This window comes from Dipodomys spectabilis, unplaced genomic scaffold (assembly GCF_019054845.1).
Source record: "Dipodomys spectabilis isolate Male_0828 unplaced genomic scaffold, ASM1905484v1 ptg000054l, whole genome shotgun sequence".
In the NCBI taxonomy this organism is placed as follows: Eukaryota; Metazoa; Chordata; class Mammalia; order Rodentia; family Heteromyidae; genus Dipodomys; species Dipodomys spectabilis.
Genome location: NW_024870731.1, coordinates 11358857 through 11376712, shown reverse-complemented (window position 1 = coordinate 11376712; position 17856 = coordinate 11358857). Strand labels below are relative to the sequence as shown.

At 32.5% G+C, this 17856-nt stretch overlaps 1 protein-coding gene across 7 annotated transcripts in view; it reads left to right on the top strand.

Moving 5' to 3' along the window:
* Tbc1d5 (TBC1 domain family member 5) overlaps positions 1-17856 on the top strand; it is a 484073-nt gene that overhangs the window by 312210 nt on the left and 154007 nt on the right. For all 7 annotated transcript variants that reach the window (XM_042679822.1, XM_042679821.1, XM_042679819.1 and 4 more), the window contains 4 exons: positions 11183-11271; positions 12184-12234; positions 12325-12394; positions 13765-13937. In XM_042679822.1, the coding sequence (XP_042535756.1) occupies positions 11183-11271; positions 12184-12234; positions 12325-12394; positions 13765-13937 (383 nt within the window). The remainder of the gene's footprint in view (positions 1-11182; positions 11272-12183; positions 12235-12324; positions 12395-13764; positions 13938-17856) is intronic.

Below are 17856 nucleotides of genomic sequence, written 5' to 3'. Positions count from 1 at the left end.
CATTAGAAGACATTCTACCAAATTGTCTTTTTGAACATGTTCAGTTGTCTCTTTCAACTTTTGGGAGTTTGTTTATAAACAGGATCTTTGAAGCCAGTTTAGTTACAAAACTTTACAGCATATATAACTCTATGACATGTTATGTAGAACATAATCAAGTGTGTCATTACTGTAAAACTTACTAGTAGAACTTCAGCAAGTTTAATTTTTTTTTAAATTTATAGTTGGCATTCTTTTTTTTTTTTTTTTTTTTTTGTCGGTTGTGGTGCTTGAACTCTGGGCCTGGGCACTGTCCCTGCGTTCAGCTCAAGGCAAGCGCTCTACCAGCTTGAGCCATAGCGCCACTTCCGGTTTTTGAGTGGCTTATTGGAGGTAAGAGTCTCACGGACTTTCCTGCCTGGGCTGGCTTTGAACCATGATTTGACATCAAAGATAAAGCACTGTATAATCTGTAAATGTTACTGAAGGAGTAGAATTCCGTTGTGTATATATACCACACTTTCCTTGTCTATTGGTCCATTGAAGGGCATCTGGGCTGATTGCATGCCTTAGCCATGGAAAATAATGCCCCAGTGAACATGGTTCTGCTCGTAGTTTTCTTGTGTCCTTGTTTGTGCTGTAATGGATAAATGCTGAGTAGTATAATTGTCGGGTCATAGGGTAGCTCTATTTTTAGCTTTTTGAGGACACTACCTACTGCTTTCCAGAGTGGTTGAACAAGCTCACATTCCTACCAGCAGTGTAATAGAGTTCCCTTTTGGCCACAAAAACCAGAAAGTTTGGTATTGTTCCATTTGTAAGGAAATAGAAAGACTTGAAAAACATTATATTAAATGAAGTAAACAAGACCAAGAGAAACATGGGTTTCATGGTTTTCCTCATTGGTGGTCCCTAGAATGAACCTATAAATCTTTAAGTAAAAACTGGGTGGTAAGCAAATGAATAAACTGAAGTATAATAGACACTATGGAGAACTCAAATAGCACAATTCTTTAGACTAAGTCAAAGCCCAAGAAAATAAGTAGCAAGAAATGAGTATTTTCAAGTGGGGAGATGGGCCTAAGAGGAGAGAGGTAGAAGAATGAAAGGGGGAAAGGGAGAGAATGCAGGCAAGAATTCATTGTATAAACTACAGGGTGAGTCAAAGTAAGGGGTGAAGATGTTGAAGTGTTGACATAGATCAGATTGCATTGTATACATAAATTGCTTTGTTAAGTGACAATAATTCAATACATAACCTAAAATTAGGAAAAGTGAGGGAAGGGATAGGTGAGAATGTTGAAAGGAGAAACCTTGATGAAGATGTACTGTAGTCACAGTGCTTTGGTGAGTGGCAACTCCTCTGTACAACTATTTAACAGTAATTATTTTTCTATGTTAATGAAGGATATAGAGCAAGAATTCAATTAATAGGAAACTAATAGCATGTTTTTGGATGGGAAGGTATTAAGAAGTAATGTTGCTTCTTATAAGTAACACATAACTGGGTACTGGTGGTTAGGGAGGTTGAGATCTGAGGATGGCAATTTGAAGCCAACCCAGGCAGGAAGTCTTTGAGACTCTTATCTCCAATTGATCGCAGAAAAAGCTGGAAGTGGTACTGTATCTCAAGTGGTAGAATAGTAGTCTTGAGCAAAAGATGCTTAGGGACAGTGCCTAGGTGCAGAATTCAAGACCAGACCAGAAAAAAAAGAAAGGAAAAAAAAAAAAGGAAAATGTAACATAATTCTAGTGATAATCTGTAAATGACATGTGTATTTTATTAAAATCCAACATAGTGGTTTTCAATTTAGCCCCTAAACCTTTAGCAGTTATTTTTGTAGAGATAGTTTTGTAGTTAAAAGCACTGTCTAGATTCAGTTCTCTGTTTTACTCTCTCCCCCAACATGTACTAATTACCTTTGTCATTTTACTTATCACGTCTTCTAGTCCTTATTTTTTAAATTTGTAATATGAGCACAGTGATATTACTTGAAGTTAAGAATATATAGTGACCTGGAGGTGGTGGGTCACACCTTTAATCTCAGCACTCAGGAGGTGAGGTAGATCACAAGTTCAAGACCCTCCTGGGATGCATATGAAACCATAAGTAAACACATAAGTAAATATAAATAATGTATACCAAAATTTTCTGTCAATAGTTATCAATGTATTTATAATTATTAATGTTAGAGAAGAATGGATAATGGAAATATTAAAGCCGCTTTTATTTTTTCCCCTCTAAAATTTTTGTTTTGTTTGACATATATAGTTATATATCTATTTATAATATACCATGGAATGTTTTGATATACATTGTGTTTGTTCCAACCAAGGCAAGGTTTAATTCCTCACTTATTTTTTAAAATAATCTTTATTGAGATTAAATGATTATATAAATGTCACAAATTTCACTGTATTATAGGATAATGATACTTAGTTAAATTCACAAACACATTTTAACCTTCACAAGGCAAATTGTCATTATCTTGGTCTATAAAGTTTTTGAATTCTGTGAGCTTTGACAATATAACTATTTCCTCCACATTGGGTGATATGTACATTTCTTTCTTTTTGCTTAGTGTTAGCTATTCCCTCTTTCCCTCTCATTCCCTCCCTCCCATCACTGCATTTGGGTTACTTAGTTCATCTTCATCAATATCCAGTGCAGCTTTTGGGCCTCCCTGTTGTAATTTTTTGTTCATTCACTTTTTACAGATTTTCTTCTTAAGGCCTCAGGTTATTCATAGAAAGGAATTGTTGTGGAAGGAATGAAAAAAACAGTTATCTATGCCAGGCACTGGTAGCTCCTGCCAGAAATCATAGAAAATCAGAAGTTTGAAATCAAGAGGTTTTTAGGCCAGCCAGTGAAAAAAACTCAGAGACTCCTTCTGAACTTGTAGCTGGGTATGTTCCTGTCCACACCAGCTACGTACATAGGAAGCTGAGATCACAGGGATCACAGTTTCAGGCCAGCCTGGGCAGAAAACTCCACAGGAATCCAACTCAATGGAGAGAAGCTGGATGCAGTGTCATGTATCTGTTATCCCTGTAAACTCTATTTAGGAAGCCTAAAGTAGGTAGATTGGAGCACACATCTTGACAGGAAGTTTTAATTTTATTTAATTTTATGTACAAAGGGGTTACAGTTACATAAGTAAGGTAGTTATTACATTTCTTGTCTAACTTGTTACCCTTTCTGATTCTTCTCCCTCTTTCCCTCCCCTTCCGGAACCCCCCAAGTTGTACAGATCATTTCCAACATGCTGTCTTGTGAGTATCACTGTTACATAGGCTCCTCCTTTGTCCTTTTTCTCACCATTTCGTTGTCCCCTTCTCTTCCCTAGTTTAGATACACGTATATATAATATCCAGGGGACCAAAATCAAATACAGTGACAACCATGGGGGGAAAAACAAAAAAGAAAAAGAAATCACATAGTACATTGAGAACAACAACTAAACTTTCAAAAAAGCCAGAAGTGGAGCTGTGGCTCAAGTGGTAGAGTACTAGTTCAAGGACAGTGTCTATGCAAAAAAAAATCTAGAAAGTCAAACTTAAACTTTCCCATTTGCAATAGAATTTTGACTATATTGATGGTGGGTATATTCAAAATCCTATGTTCTAGGGTTTTTATGATTTAGAGAATACTTTATCAGTGTCTATAATCAAACCATCATATATAAATCCTTGCATGTTTCTTACCATATGTTATTGCTGTACAAATGGGAAAGATTAAGTTTGACTTTCTAGATTTTTTTGTGTGTGTTTGTGCTGGTCCTGGAGCTTGCACTCAGGGCGTAGGCACTGTCCTTGAGCTAGCACTCTACCACTTGAGGCACAGCTACACTTCTGGCTTTTTTGATAGTTTAGTGGAGATAAGAGCTTCACAAACTTTCCTGCCCAGTCTAGCTTTGAACCACAATCCTCACATCTTGACTCACATCTCCTGAGTAGCTAGGACTATGGGTGTGAGCCACCAGCACCGACCTGTACACTGCTATTACTAGAGTCATTCTGTTGTAAAATGAAATTTCAAAACTTATTTATCCTATATAAATGTACTTAGTGTACCATTGATTAACCTTTTTCCACTCTTGTCTCACTTACTACGCAGTCTTTGGTCACCACCAAATTATCGTCAAGTTGTATGGAATTAACTATTTTAAATTCCATTTATGGGTAGAACAATGAGGTATTTATCTTTCTCTAGTAGTCTTCTTTCACTTTACATAAAGACTTCCAGCTCTATACAAGTAATCACAGATAACAGGACTTCATCCCTTTTATACTTGGAAGAGTATTACATTTTGTATGTACACACCACGTTTTCTTAACTATTCATATATTCTTAGGCATGTAGGTTGTTCTCATTTCATAATTTAATGTGGTGCTGGGAAGAGCATAGGAGAACATATGTGTCTTTTCACAATTCTGTTAGTGCATATTTCCAATGAAATTGCTTAATGTTTTTAAAAATCTCTGTACTGATTATATTAACTTCCATTTCTATCAGCAGTATGTAAAAATTCCCTTCCACATACTTATAACAATATCCACAGAACTTCTATACAATTTCTGTCATCAGGGATTGGGGAATAGCTCAGTATGAGAATACAAGCTTAGCACTGGGTTCAATATCCTTCCCCCCCCCCCCCAAAAAAAAAAGATTTGTGGTCAAACTAATGGTTTGTATAATGCTAATATGAGAACTAATTGATGGATCAGTAAAATAATCCAGGAACAGATTGACTTGTAGGATTAATAGAAGAGAAAATGCGATGTTGACTTACTGTAGTTGGCTTTCCAGCTAGAAAAATAGGTGTTTATACTTTTATTGAGTAGTAAAGTTCAGATGGATAAAAATATAAATGTAAAAACTAAAAAAACAGAAAACATAGGAAAAGAGTTAGGACAACTTCTCCTGTGTGATCACAGGAAATGCTTGTACATGCCAGATAGGCTATCCTTGAAGTAATATACAGAGTCAAAAGTCTGATGCTAATCAATGAGACTGAAAAAGAATTAATTGTAAATAACAGAAGAACACATTCAAAATGATTCAACTATCATAACATTATTTATACATATATCATGGAGCCCTGGGGTAAAATGATTCTTCAGCATTATTGGATTAATAGCTCAGAATCCTCATCAAGTATCCAGGGTTTTTTTTCCCCCTTCTCATTTCTCTTTTTGGCTTTTGTTTTCTCTTCATTGTTCCAACTCCTATTCCAAATGTTTGAAATACCTTGACAGTAAAAGATTCAGTCATGACAAATCAAATTGCCTGTTCTTTTTGTAGTTTTCTTTAGAGAAAGAAAGAAAAAAAATAGATTAAGGAAATCTAATGAATAGAAACACATTCCATAGAAAAGACAATGAATATACATCACACTCTTGTCATGTGATGATGTAGACTAATAGATTTTTGTGGATGACTTGATAGAAATGTGGAAGATCAGATTCTTGATAATTTAGATATGGCCAATTGCAGAATATGAAAGTAGTGTTAGCTTATTCCTGGGTCTCACGTAAAAGATTTTAACTGATCCCAGTACCTATATATTCTTTACAGAGAAGCAGTGCCTTGTAAAAGTACTGAATATTTAGTGGGATCAAATTTAGAAAAAAAAAAACCCTGAGTTTCATCACAAGCTGTTAAAGCTATTATTTTGTACTAGGTGACACCCCGTTTAACATCGACCATATTGTTAATAGTTATGGGATTTTATTGAATTAATGAGACTGTTATCATGTAGTAGAATGTCTTGCTGAGTTAATTGAAATTGCAGAGATTATATAAATGGTATTAATGAACTTTGACTGCCTGATGCCTCAGCTTTAATAAAGACTGCTTGGTGGGCTAAATGAACACAAGCAGATAAAAGAACAGGTTCAATTTTGTGAGCCTACAGGCTGTTGATGAAGAAAACTTTACCTTTATTTTCAATAGGCTCAAGTTTGGAGTGCCATGACTACTAATAACCTAGCAATATAAAGGTTTTCAGGAAGCAGTAATGCAGCTTATATGCATAGAGAGAAGTTTCTTGTTGAATTCATGATTATTCTTTGTAAATATCTTTGCCTTTGTTTCTGAAGTTTTGTCTATATAATATAGACTTCAAATATAATTATTGTGTATATAATACATAGTATACATATATAATAATTAAAAACTATATATATCTATATATATATATGTATATGGTTTTTTGTTTGTCTTAGTTGTGTGCTAGAAACCAAACCCAGGGCCTTATGTGTGCACCAAGTACTCCAACATTGAACTACAATCTCAGTTCACTTGTAATTATTTATCAGGTTTTACTACTCTAAAAAGCAAACCCAACAATCTCTTTGTGAGAGATTGTTTTGAGAAAGTGCATTTAGTTTAGTTGAAACTCAAAACTAATCTTGTAAAATGTTGCCTTAATGTTATCCTGAAGATTAATTTCATTTTTCAAATAATAGCTTTGAAATACCATTGAACACTGTTCTTCATTTCTTTTCATATTATAGTTAAACATTTTCAATGTGTTGATACATTAAATGGTAGCTCTTTCATTTATCTAGTCAATATATATGTGAGGGGCTTGCAGTAATATTTAGCTTTATGCATGTGAATAACTCTGTGTGCTTGGATGAATGGTTCCAGGACATCCTGTGTATAACAAGATGCATAGATGCTCAAATTGCTTGTATAAAATGTCATAGCATTTGTAGATAACTACATAGAGCTTCACATACACTGGAAATTTTTAGATAACATATACTTAATGCAGTGTAACCATTGAACACATAGTTATGAAACTGTTATTTAGGTTGTAATGACAAGAATGTACATCTACATGCTTTGTTGTCTTTTGCCTTGTTTTGTTTTGTTTGTGGTACTAGGGTTGAACCCAGAGCTTCATACTTGCTGTGCAAGTGTTATAACACTTTAACTGAGCTTCTAGTCCTTTGTTTTGTTTTGTTTTTAATTTGATTTTGATTTGATTTTTTAATAGGCTTTCACTAACTTTATTTGGGCTGCCCTGACGTTGTGCTCCTCTTGACTCTACCTTCTGAGTAACTAGGATTACAGATGCTTGATACCATGCCCAGTGAATTCTTCTGTTTTTTTTTTTTTTTCTTTTTGTGTGTGTGATTATTTTTCTACTGTTTTCAGTTCACCATTAGTTTAATCACAGAGGACCAACTGTATATGTTTATATATACACATGTCTTTGTGTGTACTTTACTATAAAATGGTGTAATTAAATAATACTTGTTATATTGTATACTCATGTAGTCATTTCTGTGCTCTATTTATTATTGTGTATCTCTCTTTCTGGGCTATGAACTTCCATTATGGTTAGGGGCTATCTAGTCTTGTTTATTCACTTTCTTGTCTGCCTTACATATAGGCATTTAATAGTTATTGTAGTAAACAGTGATGAATGATTGTTAAGCAAATGGGGCTTTTAGAGAGAGTAATGTTGATGAAACTAGAGAATGAAAACATTTAAGAAATAAACCTATGAATTAAGATTTTCAATAATAATTGCAATTTTAGAGTTTTGGGAGGATAGTAAATCTGTTGTTCTTAAATTTATCTATTCTCCTCTTGGTAATGGTAATACAATGACAATAAAATAGTGTTTTCTTATAACAACAAAATGGTTGTCCAGCTTACTGATAGAATAGGTTAAAAAAATGGAATAATGATGTAGAAAAAAATCTAGAAGATTATAGTATTTGGAAGGTTATATCTATATAATCATTAGAAATATATAAGCCAGTAAAATACCAATAAAATCTCAGAAGTAAATTGGAGCTAACCATTCAGTCTGAAGTAAAGATGGAATTTCAGAAATTTTGTATGACATAGACTATTCAATTTATTCAATCAATAGATTGAATTTATTTAAGAAAGGGAGACTATTCAGTAAACTTAAAATTAATCTTGTTCAAAGCAAAATTAAACTTCTACCAGGTAAAAAATGGGGGAAACTATATTCTTTTTTCTCAACATGAATGAAGTTTTTCAGGCATGAAAAAAATCATGAAATTATTCATTGACTATTAATGAGTATAAATATAGTATGATATAAAATATCAAAGTTAATGATGAATGTTTAACATGGGAAATCGTTTGTACCCAAAATGACAAAAAAAATCTCATTGGTAAAGAACTGATACAAATGATTAAGGAAAGTTAAATATTACACTATGACAAAATGTACAACTCATTAGGTAAGAATTGCCAAAAAAGATTTTTTTCCATCTCAAAATGACTACGTTTTTCTGTGAAGTTGGAGAAGATTATTTTAAGCAGTACCAGTGCTATGAGAATGGTGAGATGGTGATTTGTCTGTTCTACAGATGTCTCACCCAGACACTCGAGTTGTAGAAGTTCATTCTACAGAATTTGTCTCAATAGGCAAAAAGATAGCTACACAGATATTTATGGAAATTTTAACTTCTTTCTTTTGGTTTTTTGGATACCTTGTCTACTTTCATTCTTCTGTTTTTGCTTTTCTGTAGTTTTCTACATTAAGTAGCTGTATAACTTAAGTGATGTTTTTAAAGTTTGATTTCAGCTTTTTGGGGGTGACTTCCATGTTATTCTGAGAAGCATTGATTTTAAAAGGTTTTAATGAAACTATTGGGTCACCTTAAAAGATTAATGTGTTGTGTAGAAGTTTGTTCTAAATCACTAGTAAATTGTCAATGGATTATAAGGTGGCTTAAAGGAGGGATGGATGAGAATGTTGAAATGGGTGACATTGATCAAGATGCAGTATATTCATAAACTGCTTTGTTAAGTGGCAATTCCTTTGTACAAGAACTTAAAATTAAAATTGTAAAATTAATAAAAGAAATGGAAAGACTTGGAAAAAATTATATTACACGAAGTAAGCCAGACCCAAAGAAACATAGGTCCCATAGTTTCCCTTATTTGTAATAACTATTATAAGTCTAGGACAAGCAAAAAAGATCAAAAGCATATGACTATAAAAGATGAGGTTAAGTGAAATGAGCCTGAAGATAGGGACACAAATGGTTTCTTCTTTCTGGCTATTGTTTTTAACATATCTAAAATGTACTATGTGGTGTTTTTTTTTTTTTTGTTTCTTTGTATGTTCTTCCCCCACGGTATAACATAATCCCTGTTTTCACTGTATTTGATGTTGGTGCCCTGCATCTTGTATATACATTTTTCTAATTTGGGGATGGGAAGGGAAATAATAAACTGCTGACCCACGGATACAGGTTGACCCATTGTAACAATGAGATGTTCAAGATTCTATGTTGAAAACGAACTTTACAACTTGGTGGAATAAGGGAGGAGTTGAGGTGGGGAGGAAAGGGATGTAGGGGAAAAACAAAGGAGGAGGTAACAATGCTCGATAGGAAATATACTCATTACCTTATTCTTGAAACTGTAACCCCTCTGTACACTATTTTTACAATTAAAAATCATAAAAAATGTTATTAAAATAGTCTTTCAAGGTTACTGTTAAAAATGAAATGTAGTGTTTTCTCTCATATTATCTTTATGTTAACAACTGGCTTCCTAAGACTAATACAGCAGACTAGAATGTCCATAGAGCTGTGTGAGTCTTTTCTTCAACATAGAGGAAACCTCTATTTCTACCAGCAAAAAGCTTCTCTCCACTTGGCTCCTATATTTTAGTTTTATTTCATCAAAAGGTGGTATTTTCTCTTGTCTTTTAATAAAAAGTAACCTTTGTTATTCAGCCAAGGCAAAGTGGTAATTTTCTCACTTTAAGAAGCAGGGTGCTTTGGGCTTACTTCTATAATCCTAGCTACTCAAGAGGCTGTGATCTAAGGATTGTTGTTTGAAGCCAGCCAGGGCAGAAAACTTTATGAGATTTTCATCTCCAAATAACCACCAGAAAGCCAGAAGCAGAGCTATAGCTCAAGTGGTAGAACTCAAGCCTTGTGTCAAGAACATGAGGCCCCTATTCAATCTCTAGTTTTGGCCTAAAAAGGGGGGAAGAAAAAGCAGAGGAGAATATAATCTGACTTGTTAAAAATGTGACTTTTTATATTTAAGGGGGAAAACTAAATCTACAAGACCAATCACTAACGTATAATTTTGGTTTTTGTTTTGTTGTGTTTTTTGCCAGTCCTGGGGCTTGAACTTAGGACCTGAGCACTGCCCCTGTGCTTATTTTGCTCAAGGCTAGCTCTCTACCACTTGAGCCACAGCACCATTTCTGGCTTTTTCTGTTTATGTGGTATTGAGGAATTGAACCCAGGGCTTCATGCATGTTAGGCAAGCACTCTACCACTGAGCCATATTCTCAGCCCCTAACGTGTAGTATTTTATGTCTCCAAAAAATATATGAACAGTGGACTTTTAGAATAACTTTGTAAAGAGAACTTGGTAACTAATATCCTTTTTTTTACTATGCCTGTTTGTAAATCTATAATTAACCCCAATATAAAGGAGAATATTTTATTGATTAACTCATTGAATACATAAAAAAGCATTTTTATATTTCAAGTAGTGAAGAAAAATACATTTCTTTTCTGGTAAACATGCTGAAATTTTTATCATAAAACTGTTTTCTATTACACCTACTAAAGGTTGTTGCTTTTATTATCCAGCATTCCTAGCTAGCTGACTTCAGCTCTTCCTAAATCTACAGACATCCTAATTTTGAGCCATTATATAATGAAAACATTGGATGCAATTTCCTTAGGTCTACAGTTCTTACTTGCCCTTGCTGCCTGATATTTATACTGTAGCTCATGATTATAATTTGCATAAATGAAATTCATATTTATGAGTAGAGATCTTGAAGCAAGTGACAGGTGCAAGGTTTTCTAACGTGCCAAATTATTGTCATTTCATTTAAAAGAAAACTATTCTCCATGTTTTAAAGAAGAATATGTGTAGTGGTCGCATTGGAATCAAATTCTAAAAGTAGATAAAACCTTATTTTTGGTTTGTATTTTTATGGCATTCTATGTAAAATGAACATCATGGGAGCAAGCATTTGTTGAAAAAGCAGTAGCAGATTAGAGTTGTGACTTAGTAATAAAATACTTGCCTGCCATGTAGGAGGCCTGGCAATCCCCAGTACCATACTAAAAGAAAAAAAGGAAAGAAAAGAAATAGAAAGCATTTATGTGAATTGATACTGTCAGTATCCTTGCCTTGATTATTTCCCTTGATCTTGTGTTTCAGGGTATGCATGAGCTCTTAGCACCTATAGTCTTTATTCTTCACTGTGACCACCAAGCTTTTCTACATGCCAGTGAGTCTGCACAGCCCAGGCAAGTTTCTATGAATTCAATCTTTTTTCTCACCCTTACTGTCACTTTTTTTTTGTAATCTCAAAATTGTTTCAAATAGAAGATGCTTCTTTTCCTGAGTAGTGGACATTTGGCTGTTTCAAGAGGATAACTGTTAGTTCCATCTCATTGTTCTGCTGCCAGTTTCATTCATCAATGTCTTGGAAAATGTTCGGTCTCTGTCCAAGGAAGACATCTAATTATTAATCAAAAAAGCAATATTTAAGCCAGCAACAAAAATTTTAATGATTCTTCCTGGTCATTTATACTATCCTCTAATGACTCAGATTTCTGAGATACTTTCTCCTAGCCAGCTTTCATTTATCTTGGTTCATAAGTACAGGAGCTAAGTAAGCTACCTAGAACCTGGGCATAACGTAAGACCCTATCTCAAAAATAGGACAGGAAGGGCTGCAAGTATGGCTCAAACAACCTGCCTAGTAAGAATTCAAACCCCAGTACCATTAAAATAAAAGAAGACTTCTTTTAACATTGCATATTTAGTCAGTAAATTTGTGTTTGTTATTTGGTTTTAGAGAATAAGTAATATACAGTGGAGTAGTAACTTGTTTAACTGTATTGTTACATACTCTATTTGTTATTTGAAAGAAATAGTTAATTCCCTGTAGCACAGATAAAGAAGCTAATTTGTTGTTGATCATTTAAAAATTTTATTTATATATTTATTTGTTTTCTGAATTTCCAAAGTGGTGTTGAACTTTACCATAGAAGGAATTTTATTGTTAATTGTAGTGATGTTTCAAAAAGCAGTTTTACATTATATGAAAAGTCAGCTTAAGAATGTAGAATAAGGCACACTATCCACTTGGATTATAAAAAATTTTATTTTAATTAACACATTTTAATTGTTTTTATTACTTTTCATTACTTAAGTGAGGAAATGAAAACGCTCTTGAATCCAGAGTATCTGGAACATGATGCCTAGTAAGTATAAAATTCAATATTTTTTCATTCTTATCCCATCATCCTTTAATGACAATTATACATAGCATTATTTTATTTTTTAATTTTTAGTGCAATGTTCTCACAGCTTATGGAAACTGCTGAGCCTTGGTTTTCTACTTTTGAGCATGATGGTCAAAAGGTAAATTCCACAGTATAGATGTTTACAATATATTTGAATGGTCAAATCTTTTCTGTGTATAAAACAAATAATAGTTTCATAGACATTTTATTGCAGTACAGAATATTCAACCAGTATTGCTATAAGAAAATACAAATATCTTGTAGACTAGGATTGAACAATAATGTAACAATAATGACAGATACACAAAAGCAATATAATTATTTCATATGAATAAACTTTATATGTTTATATTAGTCATGCAGTTTGTTACTTTATTATGTAAGTTATTATAAACTTTTTATTGTTATACTAGTTCCATTTATTCATACTGTTCATAAAGTTTATAGATAAAATGTGTATCAGAGATTAGAATCAATATCCCTTTCCCTTTTGCTTATTTTTACTCATATACCATGACATTCACATTGGTTTTGTTTTTTGTTTTTTTGACATTCATATTGTTATAGTGTACGTTTTAGAGTTTTTGTAAGGTTTTACAAATGAGGCACTGTATGTGATTGAAATAATTCAGGGATGCCAAATTAGTAGAGAATAAAACTATTATAAAATGGCTTTTAAAGAATCAGAAAAAAATCTACTATACAGCTAAACTGAGAATTCATAACCTGAAAATCATGAAAGGGTGTTGTATGTAAATGATAATAATGCTGAAGTTCAAATTGTCAGAAGAGAAATCAAACAGTCTCTTAGGGAAAATCATCAGAATGAATGATTAAATGATAAACTTTAAATGAAAATTTGAAGCATTAAAATGACTTAATGATTTATCTCTCAGTAGATAGCAGGAAAGGGAAGTTTGGTTAGAGCTAACTAACTATTTTTAAATATGCTGTTCTTTTGGTCCATAGAGTTTCAAATTTTTTTCAGCTATTTACATCATAAAAGGACAATTAGAGAATATCTTAATTTCTAGTAGTGATTTTCTTAATATTCCTTCCCTTTTTGTAAAGTTTTGAAAGCTCAGTGTTTTTGTTTATTGTTTTGCATGCTTAATTTTCTGCCACAAGAAAGTTTTCACCAAATTGTCCCATTTATATACTGTGGCTGCTCATATAAACTGGCCATGATAGCTTGTAGTGGTCTCTACCTCTTCTAATAAAAAAAAAATCCAACTTTGTAATACATAATGTCACTAGACAAAATGTCATGAAAATGTAAGTTAAACATATTTTAGACCACATTTCCTAGACATTGCTTTATGACTAGTCACTGATATTTCAGCATATTATTCCAAAGCATTTACCATGAAGCAATTAAAGTAGTTTTTATTCTTGTTTAAATTCCTTTTTATAAAATATTGGACTGATGTCCATGTATTTGTCAATTTCATATTAAACTAATACTTGTTCCATTTTTCCTGTTGATAGGGCAAAGAAACTCTGATGACCCCAATTCCTTTTGCTAGACCACAGGATTTAGGGCCAACAATAGCTGTGGTTACTAAAGTCAACCAGATTCAGGATCATCTACTGAAGAAGCATGATATTGAGCTCTATATGCATTTGAACAGACTAGAAATTGCACCACAGATTTATGGGTTGTAAGTATAAAAATTTCTGTTTTAACTATATCTAAGTACCATGTGTGGTAGTTTCTTTGTGTCCAGATCCCTATAACTAAGAGTTAAGAACTCTTCTAGCAACATTCTATTTCATCTTATCTAATATTTACATCAACCTTGTAAATTGGGTACTATTCTTTGTTATAGATGGAAAACTAAGACTTAGATTAACTATGCATAGTAAACAGAGAAGTTTATAAGTAAAACTGAGGCATAATTGGCTGAATAATTTACTGCAGAACCCAGTACAAAAGAAAGAATACAGGCCTGGTTTGAAAAAATTTCAAGATGGCAAAGAGCTGTCTTGAAAGATAAACTAAGTATTCTAAGAAAATACAGTTATACATCTCATATACAAATAAAGAAAACCCCTCAACTTAAGCAATCATATAAAATGGATGTGTGCTTTTCATTTTTTTCATGTCACTTAGTGAACATAGTGTATTCAGTTTCTTCAGCCAAAGAATTTCTGTACCTAGCAGAAGAATAGGAAGCTAGTCACTCATTAAATATGTATATATCCATCTGTGTGTATGTATGTGTGTATGTATGCCTGTTCATATTTTTCAGTGCCTTGAAAGATACATATGCAAACTAGAAAAAGAGATTTTAATTAGAATTAATTTTTATATAACAAAAGGTTTATTATATTGAAATAGAATTTTTATGTGTACTGCTGAGCAGTTATTGGGTAGAATATATGAAAGTAAGATTATATTATTGATATACACTTAGAAGATGCTCAATAAAATATACACTTATTATTTGAATTATGAAAGACCTTGAGTATTTCCAAAGTTGGAACCAAAGAAGTGATTCTGTGTTTTTGTTTTTCCATATTACACAGTCTTTTACTGATAATAACGAAGTTGTTATTCTCTGGAAACCCTGAACTATGATTGAAGAAATCTAGGTTTTTTATTTTTTTAATTTTTTTTATTGTTTAATGTAAAGATGAGGAATGGGGGGGTGGGGGTTACGGTTACATCAGTAAGGTAATGAGTGCATTTGTTTTTGAACACTGTTACTCCCTCATTTTCTCACACTTACCCCTACCTGATTCCCTCCCTGCAAAGTTATAAAGTTCATTTGCAATATAGTGTCTAGTGAGTATCTTTGTTGCATTAGTTCATCCTTTTCTTGTTTTTATACTGATTGCAGTTTTTTTCTGTGAATTAATCTTGATCGCATCATTGAGAACAGCTCTATTGTTAACCACTAGAAATGAAAATGTTACATGTGACATGGATATTGGGCAGATTATTAATTTAAACTAGTAAGTCAGCTAATAACACATTTGTAGCATAAAAATTTCTGTTAAAACAATAGTGATAAAGTTAGCATTTATACTCTATTCCTCTTCACTGTGTACTATGTTCAAATATATAAGCACCTTAAACCCTTATAACACATTGTTTGCTAAATATGAAGCTGGCCTTTAATATTGAGGAAGGAAGTTGGTATTGTATATGTTTATGATTTTTCTTAAAATGCCTTACAGTGTTTTTCCTTTTTGTCTGCATTGGTGCTTTACATCGTGATGGTGATGGCAAGGGCCTACAGACAGTAATTTGTAAGTAGGGAGTTTTAGTTTTCTTTACCATATCAGATATTGATTTTCTTCAGTTTTATATTCTTCCAGTCAGTTTATAGAACTTCTTGACATCCTGAGTAGTAATTCCATGATACATGGTATACACTCAATCCCTCCCACCTTATAAAAATTTCCTAACAAAATTATGACTTGTACTAACCATAGCTGCCTTATTTGACCCAGTAATTTGTATACAATATCATCTTCATTCTGTCACTTGCTCCTCTCCCCTCTCCTTTTGGAATTGAGATGGAGTTTTGCTCTATGCTGCAGACTAACCTTCAACATCTAAATCTCCTGCCTCAGCCTCGCAAATGCTCGGATTACAGTTTGCACCACCTTTTCAGCTAACTTATGTTTAAATTATGTAATGTGTTCGTTAAAAAAGAGATTATTCATGTTTCCTGTTGTCCTGTTTTACATTTTATATTGTAAGAATGTTTTCCATACCACTTTTGATTTTGTGAAGGGCAGTACTGGTTTTTGAACTGAGAATCTTGTGCTTGCTAAGCAAGTTTTATATACACTTGAGCCATGCTACCGGCCCTCTCATTTCACTTTTACTTTTTTTTTTATTATTTATGAAGGACATGAAAATCTATGCTTGAGTAATATTGTGCCCTTGTTATAAGATATACTACCCATCTATATACTTCTTATTGATGATTAAGCAGAAATATTTTGAGGGTAAAACTATTTTTTTAAATTTTGAGGTATTTTCACTAATTACTATTTGAGGTTACACCAAACTAAGTTGCAGGTAAAAGTACAGTATGTTATAAAATAATATACTTGGAAAGTAAACAGTGCTATACTTTTCATTAACTTTATAGAAAATTACTTATGTTGCATTTAGAATTATGTTTCTCTTACTATAATTCAAGTAATTAATATCTTAATTATTTTTTAATAATTATGCTTGCCAATTATTGATTTGTATTGCGCTTCTTTAAAAATTAAGTTTTCTAAGAACTTGTCAGAATACACTGACTAATTTCCAATGTAAAATATTAACTGCATTATTGCTAGCTAGCTTGTAAATAACTTTTAGGTTATTTTTGTAGGATTTTTTAATGTGCATAAAGTCCTATGATTTCATTATTTGGTTATGATTCTGTAGAAATATCTCACATATTTATGTTTCAGCTCTGTCACTGTTCACATATGGTGTGAGTCCAAAAAATGCTTAATCAAAGCAGATTCATGTAAACATTCTGTAATTTTTCACTTGATGCTTTTCAGTATTCCTTTATAATGAGACCAAAATTCTTACTATCACTTTAAATATATGTATAATCTGTAAAATTTTGACTACATTTTACACTTTGATATAAATAGAGTTCCTATTAAGCATCAATGGGACATGCAATTAATGTCACTTTTGAGGTAAGACCTTCATAACATACTTGGGCTGTGGCACACTTAAATTATGAGCTCTTTACAACACTCCTGGGCTAAATTCCATATTCCCAAAATGCTTATTATACATCTTTCTTGTCTATTTCCTATTTTCTGGGTTAGAATTTGTGTTGCTGTGGGGGTTCATAGTAATTTAATTGGGGGACACCTTGATTATTGATAAACCTGCTAAAATTTGCAATACAATTTACAAGTATTAGTATCATAGTGTATCCATTTTAGCACAGTGTAATTAACAGGTGAGTACAAAGTTTTTTAAAGCTACTTTTGACATATAAAGATTAAAAATATTATTCTTAGTCATCAAAAGTTGAGTTTAATTATTCACCTTCAAATTATCTCTCTAGTTAAAGTGGTAAAATAAGTGATATCAGAAAAGAATAAAAGCACTTTAAGGCTAACAGTAGGTGGCTTCAACAGTTTTCTTATTCTCTTAAGGCATACAGCAGGTTGACTTTTGGTAAGGCCATACCATAATTCTCTTTATACTTATGAGATGGAATATGCTCATAAATTGGTTGTAATTTAAGATATAGAGTTGATTTGGAAGTATTAACAATTCAGATTAAGAAAGTATGATAAAAGAGATCAGAAAGCTTCTGTTGAGAGCTCTTGAGAAACTAACATAAGACTTTTCTAGAATATTCTACTTTTACTGCTTCAGTTATATTACACAGTTTTTAATTTTGATTCCATAAGTTTCTAAATATATACTTACCTAATTGTATATAGATCTGTTTCCACCACCATCACAAAAACAAAGTAACAAAATATATTGAAAACATCTTGCTTTTGAAACAAAAAAAAAATCTCAATAGTTTCAGTAAACAACTAATGATTGCGATAGTCCTTTTATTTTTGGTCATTTATATTAGGCAGTAAACA